Raw genomic sequence first — 15970 nt, 5'->3', positions numbered from 1 at the left:
GACGGTGCGTGAAGGAACGGAGACGGTGCGTGACGGACCGGACGGTACGTCATAACGGAATGGAGACGGTACGTGACGTAACGGAGACAGTATGTGACGGAACGTAGACGGTACGTGACGGAACGGAGACGGTACGTGACGGAACGGAGACGGTACGTGACGGAACGGAGACGGTACGTGACGGAACGTAGACGTATGTAACATAACGGAGACGGTACGTGACGGAACGGAAACTGCCCGTCACGGAATGGAGACGGTGCGTGACGGAACGGAAACCGTCCGTGACGGAATGGAGACGGTATGTGACGGAACTGTCACGTGGTGGACAAAGTAATCTGAAACGAGAAACTTGTTATACGGAACGGAATATTAAATGGGTTACGTACGCTAGGGCGGAATTTACATTACAGGCAGTTTTTTTCAACAACAGAGAGCTCTTCTTGAAATTCATAGGACGAATATTGCAGAGTTAGTAAAGGAGGACAAAAAAAACGAAAGGATAATAGAAGATGAACATTTTCTTTTTAATGATGCAGATTTATTGTAACGAGGGACAGACTACAGGACATCGTTACAGGAAATTAGATAGTATTTTTGTTACGTGTACAATTACAGAATATGCAATACAGAGAATGGGACTTCAGAATCTCCTTAGCACGAGACAGATTAAAGCATTGGTTACACGAAACAGACCTGAAATCTGTGTTATGTGGAAGAATGATGTACACGCAAAGGTCCTGCAGCCTTTTTTTTTTTTTTTTTTTTTTTTTTTTTTTTTTTTTTTTCTTCCAGAAATCTCTAGGAAATGAAAAATACGTCTATTTAAGACATCTTCAAGACAACTTAAATACTAGACGAAAACGATCGGTAATCGTATTTTTCATTTCATAGTGGTTTCTGGAAAATAGTTTATCACGTGTTTTTTGTGATTTCTTTGCATATATATATATATATATATATATATAATGGTCCTAAACTATATTCTGTAATTGCTGAACCCGTGTCACATGTAACATCTTGGAATTTACCTCAGAAAACTACTCAATGGATTACAAAATCTTCTTTTACGTAACGGTCCTGAAGGCAATTTAGAAGGTGACGAACGAAAGCGCAGAATCTCTTTTACACGGAACGAGCCAGGAATCTGTTTTTGGAAGGACGCGAAACTATTTACAGAAACATCTTTACACGGAACGTCCCTGAAGTCGAGCTCGGAAAGCTACCGAACGAATGAGAGTATTTACTCAGGAACGGACCTGAGGAAGGTGTAAGAACGAATTATGTTTAAGAACGCGCGAAACTATTTACAGAAACATCTTTACACGGAACGTCCCTGAAGTCGAGCTCGGAAAGCTACCGAACGAATGAGAGTATTTACTCAGGAACGGACCTGAGGAAGGTGTAAGAACGAATTACGTTTAAGAACGAATTGCTGAACGTGCCTTACAGCAAACGTCCTCGAAAACTATTTCCCAAAGGCTGCTGGCCATCACTGTTTCCCAAAGGCTGCTGGTCATCGGGTTGCAGAACCTCCTGTGCCTCTGGAGACTCGAAGTTGTTGGAAAGGCTGACGCGAAGTAGACTGCAGAAACTCTGTGGTGTTCTTGGAATGGCCCTGAAATTGAGGCTGCGAACTGCGACTTCGCGAACCTAAAGGAAGGTATCGAGTCTCGTGTTAACACCTTTATGCTCTTGGAGGAAGGGCAGATGAAGACTCTTTCCTTAGAAATTATTCTAATTCTTTGACTACGGAAGAGGGTTTCCTTCAACTGTATTAAAAAAAAAAAAAAAAAGTAGATAGAATATGTACTATCACATATACGTAATGATATATATATATATATATATATATATATATATATATATATATATAATATATGTATAAAAATATATATATAAAATATATATATATATATATATATATATATATAACACAATTTATACAATATACTAATGTATACTATACGTTGAGAGGGCTAAACGAGACGTGTTTAAGCCTTTCCCTGCATAGGGTGTTTCGGCTGAATAGAGTTGCCTGCCAAAGGCAAGATTAGATGCCATGGTCGCCCCCCCCCAAAAAAAAAAAAAAAAAATCGAAGGGGGAGGGAAAGAGGGGGGGCAATGGAGGCAAGAGGAAAGGTATTTGTGTTGGAGGCGAGGCAAGTTTGTATTTGAAATATGAAAGCTTTTGTTGGAGGAGTGGCCCCGGCGACGCGGGAGGAATTTGTTGCTTTGTGTGAACACTAGTGACGGTGCAACGCGTAGCACTGGAGGGAGGGAGGGACGAAGGGAGGGAGGGAAGGACAAAGAGAAGGAGGGAGGGACGAAGAGAACGAGGGAGGGAGTGAGGGAGTAAGGAAGGGAGGGACGGACGAAGGGAGGGAGGGAGGGAAGGACGAAGAGAACGAGGGAGGGAAGTAGAGAGGGACGAAGGGAGGGAGGGAAGGACAAAGAGAAGGAGGGAGGGACGAAGAGAACGAGGGAGAGAGTGAGGGAGTGAGGAAGGGAGGGACGGACGAAGGGAGGGAGGGAAGGACAAAGAGAAGGAGGGAGGGACGGACGAAGAGAACGAGGGAGGGAGGGAGTAAGAAAGGGAGGGAGGGGTGAGCACTTGTGAATGTGCAACGCGTAGCACCGGAGGTGAGGGAGTGAGGGACGAAGAGGAATGAGGGAGTGAGGAAGGGACGAAGGAAAGGAGGGAGGTAGGGAGTAAGCACAAGAGGGAGGAAGGGAGTGAGGGCTGAATGGAGTGAGGGAGGGATGAAGAGACGAAGAGGAGGAGGAAGGGAGGGAGGGAGTAAGGAAGAGAAGGAGGGAGGTAGGGGGTGAGCACAAGAAGGAGTGAGGGAGGGCAGAATGGAGTGAGGGAGGGATGAAGGGAAGAAGGGACTTAGGGAGAGAGGGAGTAGAAAGGGTTATTTCCTTTTGAGGACTGACGAAGAGTCCAGTCATTGCATCGTGAGATAATACGACCTTTCGACCCCTTCAGAGCTGAGGTCGTAGCCCAGAGACAAATGGAACTGCATGGTATGAGCCGGGACAGTGTCCTTCTCCTCAGTTACGTGAACCCCAGAGCGTCATCTTCGTCCTAAACCTTCTGGCGGGCTTAAGGCTTAAAGGGTCATCACACTGGGCTTCATCCACGAGCTTCACCAGCTTCGACTGTTGAGAGTTCGTTCGAGTGAAAAACGACTTCGGTTACAATTTTCGAATTTTCAAATCTCCAAATATCAAATTATCTCTCCGTCATATAGTATAGCAAAGCTGATTGACGAACTAAGATGTTGTAAACCTATATGAATGTTAGACATAATGTTGAAATGTTCTTAGGGAATTCTAGATATCTGTAAACGAAGTCCTATTCTAGTTATTCGATTGGAGGTTGGAGGTAGAATGTCGAAGGAAAATTAGCCCGGTGTGATAACCCCTTTATGGAGATTGAAGGAATTATGTAGTGCTGATGTTGGAGAAGGGTTAGTGTCCTGTGTGTGCAGATGTTGGAGATTTAGATCTCCGCAGTGCTGATGTTGGAGACAGCGCCGTGCAGTGTTGGTGGAGGATGGTGAGAGGTTTTGTGGATTTGGGTGGTGGAGGGGGGGAAGGGTGGAGTTCTCTTCCGCTGGGATTGACATCACATTTTGTTGTTTGGTCCTCCTCCTCCTCCTCCTCCTCTTCCTCCTCCTCCTCCTCCTCCTCCTCCTCCTCCTCCTCCTCCTCCTCTTCCTCCTCCTCCCCCTCGACGGCTGACCGCACCGGGCTCGTTTCTTTCCTCTTGGTCGAAGAGTAACCAACCGTCTGCCTCCTATGTCTTCCACCTCTCCACCCTTCCACCCCTCCACCCTTCCACCTCTCCACCCTTCCACCCCTCCACCACCATCACCACCTTTCTTTTTCCTACTTCATTCCCCTCTTTTGCACCTTTATCTTTCTTCTTCTTAATTTTCTATTTTTTCTTCTCATTTTTTCTCCCCCTCCCCCACCTCTTCCTCCTCCGCTTCCTCCTCCTTTCTCGTCCCACTTTCCCTTTATCACTTTCTCTCTCTCTCTCTCTCTCTCTCTCTCTCTCTCTCTCTCTCTCTCTCTCTCTCTCTCTCTCTCTCTCTCTCTCTCTCTCTCGCTCCATCTCCTCCCTCCCTTTTTCTACTTCCTCTTCTTTCTCATTCTGGTTGAATAGCCATGCTGTCTTCGTGTTTTTATTTTTTTTTCTTAGGTGAATGACTGACCCGTGGACCGCTTATAAATCGTGATGAATAACCTCGGCCCCTGTCCACATTGTTGGTCGATATGGATGGATCTAAAAAACAAAAATAAAAAAAGACCATGACTTTTGTTTGTGTACATTGATTCCAAAAACTGATTCTCTCTCAATCTCTTTCTGTCTCTCGCTTTTCACGCGCGCGTACACACACACACACACACACACACACACACACACACACACACACACACACACACACACACACACACACACAGATAAAGAGAAAGACACACACACACACACACAGATAAAGAGAAACACACACACACACACACACACACACACACACACACACACACACACACACACACACACACACACACACACACACACACAGATAGAGAGAGAGAGAGAGAGAGAGAGAGAGAGAGAGAGAGAGAGAGAGAGAGAGAGAGAGAGAGAGAGAGAGAAAGAGAAATAAAGACACACACACACACACTCAGACACAGAGAACACAGCACGGTTCGACAGGCCCCCACATTTTTGCCCATCGTATCAAGGCTCCTTAGAGGAAAGGTTGTTGGAGAGGACCGTCAAGAGGATCGATATATTTGTTCCTCTTTTACTGACTTGACAACCGCTGTAGCACGATCGGGCTTCGAGTTCACCTCGTAAGCAGGAAAGCAACAGTTCGATACCCGACAGCTACTAGTGTCTGCCGCAATTGAGTCTCTGGTGTTGCCTCTCGTCTCGCCTTTAGGTTTAAGAAGGAAATAGGCAAGAACTGGTTTACTAACAGGGTGGTTAAGGAATGGAGTAGATTTAGTAACCACGTAGTGAGCGCTGAAACAGTTAGTTGTTTTAAGAGATGAGATAGATTTATGGATAGGGGTGATAGATGGTAAGGGACATAAGGCCTAGTATAGGCCTTATGGTCTCTTGGAGTCTCCTCCATTTTTACGTTTTTCATGAATGGGTAAAAGGCAGTAAAAAATAAAAATAAATAAATAAATGTCAATATTCCAAAGGCTTTTTCCCCCTTATAATCGAGGTAGCCAAGTCAAAATGCACATACCAACTCACATTCCACTCCCACCTATTCCACTCCCATCCTCCACCCTCTCCTCCCTCTCATCTTAGCTCCTCGTGGATGACGGGTCATACCTGTATCATCCCGCCAAAACAAAAACAAAAACAAATCAAGCCACAGAGGACCACTTCTGAAAGAACGATAAGAAGATCCTACCAGTTCGAGGTTCACTGTCACGCCTTCTTAAACTTCGAAGTCGTAGTCGGAAACGTGTCATCGAGAGACGAATTTCAGAGTCTTTGACTGGAGATGATAAAGGGAAAGAACGAAAGCGTATTGACTCGGTTATTCTCATACGTAGTACATACATACATACATATACCAAGGCTTTTTCCCCCTTACTAGGGTGGTAGCCAAAAAGGAAAAGGCATAAAATCATTCCAACCCATTCCATCCCTGAAAACACTCCACATCCCTCCACCCTCCCTCCCATCTTAGCACCTCCTAGATGACGGGTCATCCCTGCACCTTGTCCACTGCCCTGGGTCAGAAGCAGTGTCGCAAGACACAGCACATCCACAGCAAGGCCGCTTGCATAGTGATCGCCGAAACAATTGGTTGTTTTAAGAGAACATGATATAACTTTAGGGATGGAAATAACAGGTCGTAACGGTCATGGAACTGCCTGGTGTAGGCCTTATGGTCTCGCAGCCTCCTCCGTTCTTATGTTCTTCTGTTCTTATTTCGGCCACGACTGATAACGTCATCTTTGGCTTTTGCAGGATGAAAATAACAGGTGGTAACGGGCACGGAACTGCCTGGTGTAGGCCTTATGGTCTTGCAGTCTCCTGTTCTTATTTCGGCCTCGACTGATTACGTCATCTTTGGCTCTTGCAGGACCTTGTGACTCGGATGTTGTACGTCGACCCGAACCAGCGGCTCACGGCGGCTCAGGTCGTGAGTCACCCTTGGCTCGTCCACCGTGAGGCGCTGCCCAACCTCCGGCTCCTGCTGCAAGAAGCGTCCCTCGTCAAGGGAGCCATTTCAGCCACGTACAGGTGAGCCACTTTCTGTTATCGTAAGATAAGTTCTTTGTCGGGCAGAAGCTACTTTTGAGTTCAAGTCTAGCCTTAATGTAAAAATAAACAAATAGAATAAATAGAATAAATGAATTATAATGTACGGGACGGTGTGATCTGTCTCATGTATATTATTTGTTGAGTACATATATATTGTGATTATCACGAACTATCCCCGTTGAAATGAACTTGGCTAATAAGCTCCGCCTCCTGTCCCATTCCTATGCAAGTGATTGCCTGGATGTGGTGTGGAAAGGTCCGAGATTAGTCCTTGGTTTATTCCACCCCACTAAATGGCCCACCAATCACATCCATTGAATGGTCGAACATATACGTTTCATCTGGTAAATTAACCCTTTTGCTTTGGAGGAGGATTCCCCCTTAACTGAATAAAATGTCTTGGCTACAACTAAGAGTTATGACGAAAATAAGATAAAGTTTTGAAACGCCTTAAATGAAATAGGCTTGAAATATGTTTAACACTAGACACAGCAATCTTCTCCCTCCTTCCTCCACGTATATATTTGCACACACCCCTCCCCCCGGTCACGTGACAAAGACTGACTTTTCTTTTGTTTCTCCTTGCAGGGCCATCAACCACTCGCCGCGCGCCCCCAACCTGGGCCCCGTGGCCGAGTCCGCCCTTGCCCGACGCCGCGGAAAGTCCCGACCGAAGTCCTCGACCGAAGTCTGACATTCGGCCCCTCCGCCCTCCTCTTCGTCTTCTCCTCCTCCTTCCTCCGTGTCGCTGCCCCCCATCTCCTCCTCCTCCTCAACCACCGCAGCCACGCCGCCATCCCACGTCGTCGTCGTCGCTACGGACAACCAGGCCAGAGAGTCCACGACTTCGAGTGCGGCCTACATGTCCTGCTCCTCCGTATCCTCGCTCCCCGCATCCGCTCCTCCCGAGCGGGGGGGTTGCCAACGGACCAAGAGTTTGAGCAGCACTGGCGGCGGCGGGGGAACCAAGGCCCGTCGCCAATCGTCCTCGCAGCACCAACACCTCTTCCTCAGGACGCAGAGTCAAAACCAAAATTCCATCAAGCATCGCCGTTTCTCCAGACGAAGGCGTAGGACCACATCCACCGCGTCCTAAGTCAGCCTCTCCACCGCCTCCTCCTCCTCCTCCTCCTCCTCCTGCTCCTCTTCCTCCTCCTCTTCCCTCTTTCCCCTTGCTATCCTCCTCATCCTTCTCCTCCTCCTCCTCCTCCTGTTCATCTTCCTCCACTTTTACCCGCATTTCTCTTCCCCCCTCTCCGTTCCCTCCTTCCTCTATCACTCATCTTTCTTCTTCCCCTTCCCCCTTTTCTCTCCTCTCTTCTTATCCCTTCCACTCTTCCTCTCCTCTTATCCCTTCCACTCTCTTCCTCTCCTCTTCTCCCCTCCACTCTCTTCCTCTCTTCCCCCCTCTTCTCCCTTCCGCTCTCTTCCTCTCCTCTTATCCCTTACACTCTCTTCCTCTCATCTTCTCCCTTCCACTATCTTCCTCTCTTCTTCTCTTCCACTCTCTCTCTTCTCCCACTCTCCTTCTCTCTTCCTCTCTCTTCCTCTCTCTTCCTCTTCTCCCTTCCACTCTCCTTCTCTCTTCAGCTCTCTTCCTCTCTGTTTAAATTGCACACCACCCGTTACTCCTCACTCCACTCCAGTAGGCATAAGAGAAGACTCCACCTGACACACTGGTCCGACACAAGACCTTGGAGTCTCGCTGATTGGTGCCAAGTGTCAGTTGAACCAATCTTAAAGAGAGAGAGAGAGAGAGAGAGAGAAAGAGAGAGAGTGGGGTTGGAGGAGAAGTACCCGGCACGTACCCTGATCAGCGGGAGAGTAGCCCGACACTGGTGAGCAAACCGGGTTCGCGCTACATCTCCCCACCACCACCACATCCACTTCTTCCTCCCCCCTCCCCCCTCCCCCCACGACGTTCAATAATGACAACACCTACAGCTGCGACAAGCGTCAAACACATGTGTCATCGCAGATGTAGTAACTTGTTATTTCGCCCGTGTATTATCATCGTTATTATTATTATTATTATGTGAATATGAACTGGTTTATTACTGGTGTGCAGTGGTTGACAAGCACATATTTTTTTTATTAGTTTGTCCTTTTTTTTTCCTAGGGGGCGGGAGGGATGCACATGGTTACATAACAAGCTCGTAAGCCCGGGGTGGTTGAGTACAAGTTCTGAACAAGTTTGGTGCATTAGTGTGGGTCCGTGGAACATGTTGAACAGTAGCTGCATCGGGAGATGGAGGACGGGGGAGGGAGAGGAAGAAAAGAGCAAGCGCGACCTTCAAACACTCTAGGAGCTTTCGCGACACGTCACATTACGTCACATGACGCTTTCGTGCGTCACTCAACATCGGGAGGAAGGCTGGGTCCCGAACGTGACGCTTAGTCGGCAGTGGAGATGATTCTAACGTTGCCAAGTCCCCCTTTCAGGAGGCTGGGACCGTGCCCCTTACAGGTGACTTTGCAGCGTGGAATTTAATGGAACGTGCCCTTGGTCCAACTCGATGGCGGTAGGGTTCGAACTGTGGTCATCTCGACCTTCGCCGCGAGTACCGACGCTCTAACTCGCCTGGGATGGTGATGTAGGTAATATGTCGAACAGTCGCCTATCTTATGAATTGCTGTGTCCTGGAAGTCATTTTGAATTTGCTCTCTGACATGACCCCCACCCCCTCTGCCCACCAGCCTCGGTTACCGTGCCATACCATGTCAGTATGAACCTCTATCTCCGCCTCACGCAACTCAGCCTCAGTCCTTAGATTCATTCATAGTGTCACGATTTCTTTCTTTCCCTCAGCCTCAAACATGTCACCCTCTTCTTTCTTCAGCCCCGGTTCCCCCCAGAGATTCCGTCTCAGTCGTCCCGGACTCCAGGTGTCACAGTCTGAGTTTGTGGTGTGCTGTCTCTGTAATCACAGCCCCACCCCGTCCCACACTCCACGTACTATCCGGCCGTCATACTCCTCAGTACGAGTAACCATGACAACCATCACGTCTTTACCGTAACGATTGTTCTCAACATCGAGTAACTCCCGGTGCTTGATCGCGCGGACAGGTCATAACCCTCTGCAGTATTTGACCTCCTCTTCCTCCTCCTCCTTCTGCTCCTCCTCCTCCTCCTCCTCCTCCTCTTCCCTTCCGTGTATTTGTTAGTTGATTATAACCTCTGATGGACTCATTCCCCGTCTCGACCTATCTTGGATCAGCACCAACAGGGAGAGGCGAGTTCTCACCCTCTGAGCCCCGCCCTTCTCCACATTCCTTCCCCCAGTTCTTCTCTCTTTCCTTCCTCTTCTTCTCCCTCTTCTTCCTCGTCTCTCTCCTCATCTCCGACTTCTACTCCTCTTCCTCCTTCTCAAACCTTACTCCCCCTCCTTTTTCGCCTCCGCTTCCTCCTCTTCCTCCTCGTCTTTCTCCTCATCTCCGACTTCTGTTCCTCTTACCCCTTACCAAACCCTACTCTCCCTCCTCTTTCTCCTCCGCTTCTTCCTCCTCATTCTCCTCCTCTTCGTCTTTCTCCGACTTCTCCTCTTTCTCCTCCGCTTCCTCCTCACTCTCCTCTTCCTCTTCTTCCTCGTCTTTCTCCGCCTCATCCTCTTCCTCCCTCCCCCCGTTCCACCTCCTCCTGCACCTGTCTCTTTCACCTGTGGATTGTCTTTTTCCAAATCATCGTCCCAATTATTTCTCGGCGTAGCTGTGGAAGTCTTCGCCTTCCCTGTGGACGGGACCAGAGGGTGATCGCCGAGGGCTTTCGATGCGGTTCATCCCCTTGAAGGGAATCTGCCTTTTTCCTCACGGGGGAAGATGTAGTCTTCGTCTACAGAGGGAGATACCTGCTCATCTCAATGAAGGCAGAGGAAGCGAGAGGTCACCAAGGTCTCTCAGTCTCTTAAGAGGCAGCTGTTTGCGGACAATTCTCGGCCTCCTCCTGCGTCTTCAGCTGCGTTGAACCACAACAAACTGGTCAGAGACAACTTCATGATGTTTGTGTCCAAAGAACGGTTGTACGTGGATGCTGCCACGTTCGACGGAACATACAGTTTAAATATGGATTTTCTCTCGAATTGAATTTTCTTACTCTAATGGAGGATGAGGAGGGTGGGTGGGACGCTAACAGGGGGTGTGTGGTACTTGAAGGATCCCCCACTTTCCAAATCTAGGAACTCAAGGCACTAGACGTTCTTAGTACTTTGCTGATACTCTTGACGCTTAGCAAAGCGTGGTTCCTAACCTGAGGTCACTTAATTGTATAGACCGTGGACTCCTGGTAGTGTTTGAGGGCGAGATAGAGACAAGAGACGCGATGAGTGGAGACATGTGCGTGGAGGTGATGTTTTCTGATTAATTTGGGTGCTTCCTGATCGGTGAGGATGGTTACAGAGAGGGTCGGGGTCGTCTACCAAGTTGCGGTGATAGAAGTGTCTGAGACCACTGCAGAGAGAGTGGCTGAAAGCAAGGCTTGCTCGAGGTGCTTATTATTAAACGCTAGCCACTACAGGAATATGCAGACTTTGAAGAAAGCCTAGAATGGAAGTTTGTACACGGCATAATAGCATTGTTGATGCGAAGGGAAACACACACACACACGCACACACACACACACACACACACACACACACACACACACACACACACACACACACACACACACACACACACTACTATTATGAAGAAGGTTGGGGTCATGTTTATTTTAAGGGTGCTGCCGTGGAGGTGAAGGCGTTGCCATAATCGGGAGGGTCGGACTCCCCCTCCCCTGCGTATTCCAGAGTTCTTATGGAATACTGTCAAAGAATGCATTTTCACTCAGTCCTAGAACTATGTTGAGCCTCGTCTCTTCCTATTCTTAGACCTTCGTCTTGTTCTTCGTCTACTTCTTGGTGTTGAAGTCACAACCCAGATGGCACGGGTTTCGGAAGGATATTATTCAAAGATGCGTTTGTGTAGGTGTTTGCGTGTGTGCGTGCGTGTGCGTGCGTGCGTGCGTGCTACGGTTTTGCCCCCGCAGTACAAAATAGCATGTCATGTATTTCCAGTGATGAATGATAAAAGATGCGATTTGACCTATTTTATTATTGTATTTTGTTCTTTGCCTCTTGTAATGCCGGACTGCGTGCTCGTGTCTCCGGATGGTCAGCCAACCCAGGGACTGTTGAAGGTGTTCGAAGAGACGGGGGAGGTGACTACACGTCTTCTTGCCAGGCCTTGGTGCCATCCTTCACAGATTCATAATCAACAGTTAGGTGCAGTCCAAACTGGTAATGTAGTATATAAGAAAGGTTAAATAAGAATATAAAGTCGGAGGCGCGACTTCAACAGTTGTGAATAGCAAAAGGTGTTAACAGAAAAATAATGATTTTTTTTTTCCATCGTGCCTAGTCCGCCAAGAACCCACACAGTGCAATCGAGTCATTTAACGTGTGTCTGACGATGTTACCACTGGCTCGCCTCCCCCCCAGAGTGGAACGTACCCGGAAAGGGCCTTTCGCTCACTTCCCAACATAAAGAAACGTTCCCTTAGGGTCATTCCGGAAGTTCAGGTTCCCAGGTGACGTGGCGGAACGGGGCAGGCCGAAGGCCAGTACCTGTCCAACAAGGCATTCTTCATGATAACAGTTGCCCCTCGCCCCCCACAGCTCTTGCCCATTGCCCCTCGCCCCCCACAGCTCTTGCCCTTTGCCCCTCGCCCCCCACAGCTCTTGCCCCTTGCCCCTCGCCCCCCACAGCCCTTGCCCCTTCTGTTCCTGCTTCCCAGATCCTCTCACTCTTTTCTCCATTTCCCAAAAGCCCAACGAGCCATCCCCTTTCGAACATGGCGGCATACTACGAAGATTCTGTGAAGTCTGCCACCAGATGCTTTTCTTCAGTTGATGGGGGTGATAAGCCCCCGGACCAGAAATTGCTTTGTTTTCTTGTGCGTTGGGGGGAGAGAGGTGACGCACGCCCTTCAGCCTCAGGAGAGGCTTTGTGAATTGCTTTGTATTGTTTGGGGGGTGGGGCCATTCACGCCCATCATCATCAAGAGACGCTTTGGTGGCAAACAAAACAAGAATCTGTACAGTATGCGTCGGTGTTGGAAAAGTGGCAACCCGCATCCCCTCTTCAGAAGTCCACAAAACTGGGGGCGTCCTGCATACAAAGGCGATGTGATGATATATTTTATAGAAGGCAACGGCATAATGTATATCTACTGTCAGGAATATGATAATAAACTTGAATTGAAATGATAATAATGACTATAATTATTGTAAAGATACTAGAAAACAATGTAATGGTGAACAGATTGTTGCTATTTAATGAATGTTGAAGTTTAAGTTCTAATAAAAAAGGCAAGTTTCCTAAAGCTGATTTTTTATTTCATTCCCCATCAATGTATTTCAAAATAATATTGCCACATCTACATTCTTATTCCTTATTTTGTTTGTATATTTTTCATTGTCACTTTTGCAACGACTCTCTCTGGGACAAGTTTTCCAGGTCATTGTGGTGACTTGCTCCGATTGGAACACCATCTTACCCACAGGTAGAGGGTCACGAGGCCTCCTACGGATATAAGTTGGAGACCACTCAGACTACAGGTAAGGGCTCCATAGACGGGAAGGCAAAACTCCACCAGACCCCCAAGTTTGGGTGGTTACTTCGCAGTAGGTCTTGGTCCCAGGTTCCTCCTATGTACGTCCCAGTGTCCTGGGAAGGACTCTCTCCATGTGGGACAAGTTTGGGCTAGATTGGAGACCTGACGATTTTCCTGAAAATCCATGGGTTAACCCCTTAATGGTTTTTGGAGGTCATTGTGGTGACTTGCTCCGATTGGAACACCATCTTACCCACAGGTAGAGGGTCACGAGGCCTCCTACGGATATAAGTTGGAGACCACTCAGACTACAGGTAAGGGCTCCATAGACGGGAAGGCAATACTCAACCAGACCCCCAAGTTTGGGTGGTTACTTCGCACAAGGTCTTGGTCCCAGGTTCCTCCTATGTACGTCCCAGTGTCCTGGGAAGGACTCTCTCCATGTGGGACAAGTTTGGGCTAGATTGGAGACCTGACGATTTTCCTGAAAATCCATGGGTTAACCCCTTAATGGTTTTTGGAGGACATTGTGGTGACTTGCTCCGATTGGAACACCATCTTACCCACAGGTAGAGGGTCACGAGGCCTCCTACGGATATAAGTTGGAGACCACTCAGACTACAGGTAAGGGCTCCATAGACGGGAAGGCAAAACTCAACCAGACCCCCAAGTTTGGGTGGTTACTTCGCACAAGGTCTTGGTCCCAGGTTCCTCCTATGTACGTCCCAGTGTCCTGGGAAGGACTCTCTCCATGTGGGACAAGTTTGGGCTAGATTGGAGACCTGACGATTTTCCTGAAAATCCATGGGTTAACCCCTTAATGGTTTTTGGAGGTCATTGTGGTGACTTGCTCCGATTGGAACACCATCTTACCCACAGGTAGAGGGTCACGAGGCCTCCTACGGATATAAGTTGGAGACCACTCAGACTACAGGTAAGGGCTCTATAGACGGGAAGGCAAAACTCAACGAGACCCCAAAGTTTGGGTGGTTACTTCGCACAAGGTTTTGGTCCAAGGTTCCTCCTATGTACGTTCCAGTGTCCTGGGTAGGACTCTCTCCATGTTGGACAAGTTTGGGCTAGATTGGAGACCTGACGATTTTCCTGAAAATCCATGGGTTATCCCCCTTAATGGTTTTTGGAGGTCATTATGGTCACTTGCTCCGATTGGAACACCATCTTACCCACAGGTAGAGGGTCACGAGGCCTCCTACGGATATAAGTTGGAGACCACTCAGACTACATGTAAGGGCTCTATAGACGGGAAGGCAAAACTCCACCTGACCCCCAAGTTTGGGTGGTTACTTCGCACAAGGTCTTGGTCCCAGGTATCTCCTATGTACGTCCTAGTGTCCTGGGAAGGACTCTCTCCATGTGGGACAAGTTTGGGCCAGATTGGAGACCTGACGATTTTCCTGAAAATCCATGGGTTATCCCCTTAATGGTTTTTGGAGGTCATTGTGGTGACTTGCTCCGATTGGAACACCATCTTACCCACAGGTAGAGGGTCACGAGGCCTCCTACGGATATAAGTTGGAGACCACTCAGACTACAGGTAAGGGCTCTATAGACGGGAAGGCAAAACTCAACGAGACCCCAAAGTTTGGGTGGTTACTTCGCACAAGGTCTTGGTCCCAGGTTCCTCCTATGTACGTCCCAGTGTCCTGGGAAGGACTCTCTCCATGTGGGACAAGTTTGGGCTAGATTGGAGGAACTGACGATTTTCCTGAAAATCCAGGGGTTAACTCCTTAATGGTTTTTGGAGGTCATTGTGGTGACTTGCTCCGATTGGAACATCATCTTACCCACAGGTAGAGGGTCACGAGGCCTCCTACGGATATAACTTGGAGACCACTCAGACTAAAGGTAAGGGCTCTATAGACTGGAAGGCAAAACTCCACCAAACCCCCAACTTTGGCTGGTTACTTCGCACAAGGTCTTGGTCCCAGGTTCCTCCTATGTACGTCCCAGTGCCCTGGGAAGGACTCTCTCCATGTGGGACAAGTTTGGGCTAGATTGGAGGAACTGACGATTTTCCTGAAAATCCATGGGTTAACTCCTTAATGGTTTTTGGAGGTCATTGTGGTGACTTGCTCCGATTGGAACACCATCTTACCCACAGGTAGAGGGTCACGAGGCCTCCTACGGATATAAGTTGGAGACCACTCAGACTACAGGTAAGGGCTCTATAGACGGGAAGGCAAAACTCAACGAGACCCCAAAGTTTGGGTGGTTACTTCGCACAAGGTCTTGGTCCCAGGTTCCTCCTATGTACGTCCCAGTGTCCTGGGAAGGACTCTCTCCATGTGGGACAAGTTTGGGCTAGATTGGAGACCTGACGATTTTCCTGAAAATCCATGGGTTAACCCCTTAATGGTTTTTGGAGGTCATTATGGTCACTTGCTCCGATTGGAACACCATCTTACCCACAGGTAGAGGGTCACGAGGCCTCCTACGGATATAAGTTGGAGACCACTCAGACTACAGGTAAGGGCTCCATAGACGGGAAGGCAAAACTCCACCAGACCCCCAAGTTTGGGTGGTTACTTCGCACAAGGTCTTGGTCCCAGGTTCCTCCTATGTACGTCCCAGTGTCCTGGGAAGGACTCTCTCCATGTGGGACAAGTTTGGGCTAGATTGGAGACCTGACGATTTTCCTGAAAATCCATGGGTTATCCCCTTAATGGTTTTTGGAGGTCATTATGGTCACTTGCTCCGATTGGAACACCATCTTACCCACAGGTAGAGGGTCACGAGGCCTCCTACGGATATAAGTTGGAGACCACTCAGACTACAGGTAAGGGCTCTATAGACGGGAAGGCAAAACTCAACCAGACCCCAAAGTTTGGCTGGTTACCTCGCACAAGGTCTTGGTCCCAGGTTCCTCCTATGTACTTCCCAGTGCCCTGGGAAGGACTCTCTCCATCTTGGACAAGTTTGGGCTAGATTGGAGACCTGACGATTTTCCTGAAAATCCATGGGTTAACCCCTTAATGGTTTTTGGAGGTCATTGTGGTGACTTGCTCCGATTGGAACACCATCTTACCCACAGGTAGAGGGTCACGAGGCCTCCTACG

At 48.5% G+C, this 15970-nt stretch overlaps 1 protein-coding gene across 4 annotated transcripts in view; it reads left to right on the top strand.

Annotated features, from left to right (window-relative positions):
* The window catches only part of S6kII (Ribosomal protein S6 kinase II), a 1295804-nt gene extending 1283142 nt beyond the window's left edge, over nt 1-12662 (top strand). For all 4 annotated transcript variants that reach the window (XM_076174453.1, XM_076174454.1, XM_076174452.1 and 1 more), the window contains exons 15-16: nt 6126-6286; nt 6896-12662. In XM_076174453.1, the coding sequence (XP_076030568.1) occupies nt 6126-6286; nt 6896-7001 (267 nt within the window). In that variant the 3' untranslated portion in view covers nt 7002-12662. The remainder of the gene's footprint in view (nt 1-6125; nt 6287-6895) is intronic.
* Nucleotides 12663-15970: the final 3308 nt, after the last annotated feature.

Source organism: Oratosquilla oratoria, chromosome 36 (assembly GCF_046742065.1).
Source record: "Oratosquilla oratoria isolate Oo_2021 chromosome 36, ASM4674206v1, whole genome shotgun sequence".
In the NCBI taxonomy this organism is placed as follows: domain Eukaryota; kingdom Metazoa; phylum Arthropoda; class Malacostraca; order Stomatopoda; family Squillidae; genus Oratosquilla; species Oratosquilla oratoria.
This window is presented reverse-complemented; position numbering and strand designations above follow the sequence as displayed.